This window comes from Aplysia californica, unplaced genomic scaffold (genome assembly GCF_000002075.1).
Source record: "Aplysia californica isolate F4 #8 unplaced genomic scaffold, AplCal3.0 scaffold00224, whole genome shotgun sequence".
NCBI classification, from domain to species: Eukaryota; Metazoa; Mollusca; class Gastropoda; order Aplysiida; family Aplysiidae; genus Aplysia; species Aplysia californica.
The window spans coordinates 741,026-747,723 of record NW_004797494.1 but is presented as its reverse complement, the minus strand read 5'-3'; the positions used below and the strand labels follow the sequence as shown (position 1 = coordinate 747,723).

Below are 6,698 nucleotides of genomic sequence, written 5' to 3'. Positions count from 1 at the left end.
GAAGAAGTTCTTTACGCAAGTGGGCTCAAGTTCTTTCAGGAAGATGGATGCCCCAGAAACGGGTATGAAGTCTGGTTCTTCAGCTAAAGGCTGTGTCTGATTATCCTTTCCCTCCTTTTTTTTTTACTACCATGCATTGTTCAAAATGTCTATTTTTCTTTTGTGTACATGAAAATCTGTAGATAGTTCGGGGAACATGACATTGGCCAGTGGCAGAGAAGGACATGACGTCTTTATTTTTCCTTCCTTTCAGCTTTCACTTTCAGCAAAACGAGGTCTTATGTTAATGGTAGCAATGTGGGCAGAACATTATTCCTTTGCGGAACTAAAGGGATAGAATGGAATGTACAGTACATCCAATGTTGCTCAGTACGCCAGACTGTTCAAGGCGGTGTCTTTTTGGGGGGAGTCTCTGGCTAAACGGTCACAACAAAGCATTATCTTTCAGTCTGTATTTAAATAGTGCTTGTCGGAGTCTTTGTGCTGCATAAAGTCCAGACTTTCATCAACAGATGTATGAGGAGAATCCTAAGAATGACGTGGCAGGATAAAATAAGAAATGAAGAGCTGTGGGAAAGGACAGGACAAAAAGATATTGAAGTAGAAATAGGAGTAAGAAAGTGGCGTTGGATGGGACACACCTTCAGAAAGCCCAGCGGAAACATCACAAGACAGTCACTACAATGGAACCCACAGGGAGCACGAGGCAGGGGCAGGCCACGGGAAACATTGAGGAGATGCGTGGAAAGGGACATAAGAGAGATGAAGCTCACTTTTAACGAGCTAGGACAGAGATAAATGGAAGGAGCTTGTATGTGGCCTGTACCCTGCCAGGGGTGGAAGGCACTGATAATGATGATGATGATGATGATGATGATGATGATGATGATGATGATGATGATGATGATGATGATGATGATGATGATGATGTCGGAGTCTTGCGTCCAGCCCTTGCTGATAAGAAACGTGAACCACAAACGTCAAGTCACAGTTTGGACCCGAATGTAACCAATGGATTTTGTTTGTTTGTTTGTTTTGATTTGTTTTGGAAGGGTTTTTTGGTAAAAAAAAACAAACTGATAATATATCTCAATGTGTATACTGGTGTAGGTCGAAGGGCCCCGACGTCAAAATGACTTTGCCTATAATACAAACAATGTACTGTTAATACGTGATCAGATGTTGCTAAAAAAGTAAGTAAATAAATAAATAAATAAATAAATAAATAAATAAATAAATAAATAAATAAATAAATAGCATTTGTATAGCGCATGTCTCCAATCGAAAGCAAGCTCTATGCCCTTCACACTCTATTATTACCCCAGCAGACCATAGAACGCTCAGAAACATTCTCAGCTTCCAGGGAAGCATGATGTGCAAGCAGCTGGTTAAGCGCTCAAACACTAACAAGTACATTAAAAAAGAACACAATCTAAAATTGCTCACCAGTCATCATCATCATCCAGTGCCAGATCTGCGACAGACTTCGGCCATCATGGTTCTCCATTCATTCCTTTGCTCGGATGCTCTAAAAAAAAAGCTACGTTTCCCTGATCTTTCCCTGTTACCCATTTGTTTAGGTTCCCGAAGTATGTTGTTCTGGGCCTTCCCCTGCCTCGCTTGCCCTCAATTTGCTCGCCAATAACGATAATATAATATGTGAGGCAACGTGGTGGAATCAAGCCGTCGTCAATTTTTGGGCGTGTAGAGCTATTCGTATCATCTTAAAGCTTGTTCACTTGTCTTTATTTGGATGAAAAAATATCCATTTATCTTGAATACAAGTTTAGATATTTAGGAGAGAAAGAGGTGGGGATCACCTGTTTTCAGAGGTAAAATTAGTGAGAAAATGGCCGCCAAAGAGTTGTTATTTCCTTAGTTTAAGAAACCGTGGTAACTGAAAATGTATAATTTTTGTGCCTTTGATCAACGTTTTTCAGAAACATCCACGCAGAAATGAGTTCTTTAATAGGCATGAAAGAGGTGTTGAGCCCCCCCCCCCCCAAAAAAAAAAATGTGATAAAAATTCACAAACCTGCGGAAAAATGCAAGTTTCTTCTCTTTGATTATTTTGACGAGAGCCTGATTCCACCACGGTGCCTCACACAATATTCTCCCAGGAGTACGCCGAGTTCATCGTGGGCTTCAAACGGGCCTGTGGCAGAGAGGGCTCGTCCCTGGGGGAGGGGCGTATCCGGACACGCCTCCGGCGCCTGGACCCCGCCCACTACAGGACGCTGTTCGACATGATCCGGATCACCAAGCCCCGCGTGGTGGAGATGTACAGGGAGAACCGGGGCCGTGAGAGGAAGGTCATCTCAGACACTTACAGGTCAGGATACATACGCTTTGGATTTGGGGGGGAGGATACGTACGCTTTGGATTTTGGGGGGAGGGGGGGTGGTGGAGAGGGCTCTTGTTCACATGTTGTGTCAGTCGTATTTTCAGCTTGAGTCGTTCCCGTTTGACGCTTAGAATCGTTCCTTTAACATTTCATCAAATCAGAAATGCATTCTTTGTGGGTGGTTGGCGGGTGCTCTGGTGTGGTCTGATCCTTCTTTCCTATCAAACATCAATCGTCCTGATCTCTCCTTCTTTTTTGTCTTTGTTACTCTCTTGTAACACCTCAAATCTTCTGGCGCTCATATGACCTTATGCATTGCGAGGGCTGTAAAACCTGTACTAAAACTACTAACTAAAAGTTGAGAGCAATCAAAAGTCGACGTGCCATTTACATTCCCCCGTGCCATTTACTTTCCTCCGTGCCATTTACTTTCCCCCGTGCCATTTACTGTCCCCCGTGCCATTTACTTTCCATCGTGCCATTTACTTTCCCTCGTGCCATGTACATTCCCCCGTGCCATTTACTGTCCCTCGTGCCATTTACATTCCCCCGTGCCATTTACTTTCCTCCGTGCCATTTACTTTCCATCGTGCCATTTACTTTCCCTCGTGCCATGTACATTCCCCCGTGCCATTTACTGTCCCTCGTGCCATTTACTTTCCCTCGTGCCATTTACATTCCCCCGTGCCATTTACTTTCCCTCGTGCCATGTACATTCCCCGTGCCATTTACATTCCCCCGTGCCATTTACATTCCCCCGTGCCATTTACATTTCCCCAACACACGTAGCCTGATGCTGCGGCAACTGGTCAACGGGAAGCCCTGGCCTCATCTACACACGGACTGCCGTTCTGCCGTGCTGACACAGCTACTGGAGGACTTGCAGGTTCTACCACCACTTTGTTCCGTTGCAGGGTTTTGTTTGAATTTTACTTTATTCTGATCTGTTCTGGTTGCTTTTTTTTCTCCTTGTTTTGTTGTTGGCAACAAGGCTAGAGGGCGACCGAGAAAGACCGGGATAGATGGAGTCAGGGAAACACTGGCAACTCACGGCACCCCCCCCCCCCCCCCCCCAAAAAAATAAATTAAAAAAAATTAAAAAATGCCAGCCCCCTTCTCTGCAATGTTGCGCCTTTTTTCCTACCATACATTTATCACCGTTATCTCTCTTCCTTTTTTTCCTTGCATATTACTCTCAAGTTTGACGGGTGGTTGACAGGCGCTCTGCTGTGGTTTGTTTGCTTCTTTCCTATCAAATATCTGTCGTACTTATCCCCCTCCCCTTTTTTGTATGTAACTCTAGTAACACCTCAAATCTCCGGCACTTCTAAGACCTATTTGTGTTGCGAGGACCGTCAACATCTTACTAAACCTCAAACTCTAACAAACAAGCGTTCAGTCACAGAGCGCCCTCTTATTCACATTTTTCAATGAGCCTCTCTTTGCTCAAACAAACCAGCGTACTCCATCAGCGTATGTGGCGTCGGTGGCCTAGTGGTTAGGCTACCGGACTCGTAATCGTGAGGTTGCGGGGTCGGGGGGTTAGAGCCGCGGGCCTGACGTTGTGTCCTTGGGAAAGGCACTCTACACGGATTTTGCTCACTTCACCCAGGTGGAAATGGGTACCCGGCCGTATACAGAGAAAGATCTTGTCAGTATGTTAGTGTTTTGGTGCCTATAAATGGCTGCGTGCACTGTATGCTTCCAGGAAGTTGAGCTTGTTTCAGAATGCTCTCAGGTCTGCTGGGGTAATAGTATAGATTGTGATACAAAAGCTATCTATTATTATTGTCCCAGAGCATTGAGATGGAGGATCCCAGCCGCCCCAGCAGCACCGAGCCCGACCTGTCGTGTTTCCCGCCACTGGAGCGCACCCATGATGATGTCAGCGGCGCTTTTGCCTGTGTGGAAGGGACCGGCCCGTCTGATGGGTGGCCGGCGGGGGGCAAGGTAGGACTTTTGGGGTCGCTTTTGCCTGTGTGGAGGACACCGGCCCGTCTAATGGGTGGCCGGCTGGGTGCAAGGTAAGACTCCAGTCATTCGGGGGTCATTCAGGGGTCGCTTTTGCCTGTGTGGAGGGCACCGGCCCGTCTAATGGGTGGCCGGCGGGGGCCACGGCGGGGGGCAAGGTAGGACTCGGCTCATTCATCACGGGTCATGCAGGGTTCATCTCCAGGTGAGTGGTTGGAGGGCGCTACTGGTAGGTCTTACTTCTTTACTTCCCCTCTGTTGTTTCTGTCTTTCTATCTTACTTTTTCCCAGCACTAAATTACCATAATTTTGCGTCGATGTGCTTCTCTTTACTCAAACAAACGAAGTGGGTGGTTGGTGGGTGCTCTGGTGTGGTCTGCTCCTTCTTTCCTATGAAACATCTATCGTCCATATCTCCCCTTCTTTTTTTTACATTTGTTACTCTCTTTTGACACCTCTAATCTTCTGGCGCTCATATGACCTTATGCAGTTGCGAGCGCCGTAAAACCTCTACTATTTTAAAGTTGATGAAACATTGATGTCCATGTTCTACCATTCAACCATAGAAAGTATGATCTATTTTTGTATAACAGCATGGGGCGGGAAAACAAGACAACAAGATAAAGAAAAATTAAATCGACTAATACGGAAAGCATGTAAAATTTCATCATCTACATTCCCCTATTCCCCTACTTGGATGAATTGTACATAACAGCTTGCTTTAAAAAAATTAATTCCGTCTTTTTAGACAACAAACATCACTTGTTCCCTCAAATAAAAACATCAGTTAGAAGTAAAAGACTTAGGCTTCTGATCTGTAACAAAGAAAGATATTAGAAGGTCATTTTTACCATCATTCATCAAAATGCTTACATCTTAACCATTTTGTATAAGTGTACTTACGACCTTAGAGCATGCATCAAAATAACGTTGAGTGTGTATCTAGCTTACGATTATTATTGTTTATATTGCTGCTCATTTATATTATGAATGTGATTGTAAGCCTACGTGTGTGTGCATGTGTGTGTGTGCGCGCACGCGCGCGCGCGCGTGTGTGTGTGTGTGTGTGTGTGTGTGTGTGTGTGTGTGTGTGTGTGTGTGTGTGTACACGTGGTAAAACACCAAACCAATGTGCCAGGATCTGGACAATAAAGGTGTATCTTACTAAAACTAAACTAAAACAAACAAACAACCTGGTCCCCAGGAGCCCAGCGCAGAGCCAGAAGGAGCGTTTGTTCCCCTGGACGACTGGGACTGTCGGGTTCTCGCCTCCTCCGACCTCGCCAGCTGCTTGTTGGAGGAGCTACACACTCAGGTGACAGTTGACCACACCCCCCCCCCCTAGAAAACATTGTAATTTTAGCAATGATAAAGCCGTGTGGTTTTAGGGCAAGTGTTTGTTTTAGTAAGAGTTTTACGGCACTTGCAACACAAGAAGGTCATATAAGTGCCGAAGATTAGAGGTGTTACAAGAGAGTAACAAACGCAAAAAAGGAGGGGAGATATAGACGATAGATGTTTGATAGGAAAGAAGAAGCAAACCACACCAGAGCACCTGCCAACCACCCACTAGGGCGAGTATTAGAGTCATTACATTTTGGCGTTGACAGTAACTCCCAGACAAACAAACCAACCTAAGAAAACAAAACAAAAGAATAAATCCAAAGCAAAACAAAGGCCAACAAAAAAAGAAGCCAAAAACTCCACAAAAACCAGCAACACAAAACAAAACCAGTCTCTCTCCGACCGACAAAACCCCCCACAATCCTCCCCCCCCCCCCTTTTTTTTAAAGGAATTTAGTTGGATATGTTCCTCTTGTCCTTAAAAGTGACCATATATTCTTTTCTTGACGTCCCCAGACCGGCGAGCTGCCCGTGTTGGACCAGAGCAGCCTGGACCGCGTGTTCCTGGCCCCGCCCCGTCCTGACGTGGCCACGCCCCTCCCCGTACGCCGTCACAGCGGTGGTGCTGGCGGTCCTCACAGCTGGCGTGGTGACGCACACAGCGCTAAGGGCGGATGCAGCTCCCGCAAAACTCCGGGTTTGTTTTGTTTTTATTTTAGTAGAGGTTTTTCGGCTCTCATTGTTTTTTGTTTCATTCAGGAAGCGACATTCCTGCGCTCCAGACATGTCCATTGATTGATGCTCCGTTGCTTTCCTCTCCAAAATGTCGCCGAGGGTCTTTCCACTGATCACCCCCCGGGGCAGTGCCACTGACTGAAGTGTCTTTAGGCCATTCCCAAAGGGGGGGACATTTCTCGTTCAAGCATAGTAGAATTGTAAATGGGCTGATTCATCAATCTCACGCTCATAACTGTGCCTGATCTACAACAGGGAACTGCTGCTTTTTCTTTCCTAATCCTTACTATTGTCATTTTCCTCT

The 6,698-nt window shown here is 45.8% G+C and overlaps 2 protein-coding genes across 2 annotated transcripts in view; both read left to right on the top strand.

The window, feature by feature from the left end:
• Positions 1–3,296, top strand: part of LOC101851413 — a gene marked incomplete in the record, with an annotated part of 14,187 nt that extends 10,891 nt beyond the window's left edge. The window contains 2 exon segments of the mRNA XM_013083318.1: positions 2,121–2,332; positions 3,134–3,296. Of these exon segments, the coding sequence (XP_012938772.1) occupies positions 2,121–2,332; positions 3,134–3,287 (366 nt within the window).
• An 854-nt stretch (positions 3,297–4,150) lies between these two features.
• LOC106010971 (putative protein TPRXL) overlaps positions 4,151–6,698 on the top strand; it is a 4,122-nt gene continuing 1,574 nt past the window's right edge. Inside the window, exons 1-3 of the mRNA XM_013083306.1 lie at positions 4,151–4,294; positions 5,520–5,630; positions 6,176–6,356. Coding sequence (XP_012938760.1) covers positions 4,151–4,294; positions 5,520–5,630; positions 6,176–6,356 — 436 coding nt within the window. The remainder of the gene's footprint in view (positions 4,295–5,519; positions 5,631–6,175; positions 6,357–6,698) is intronic.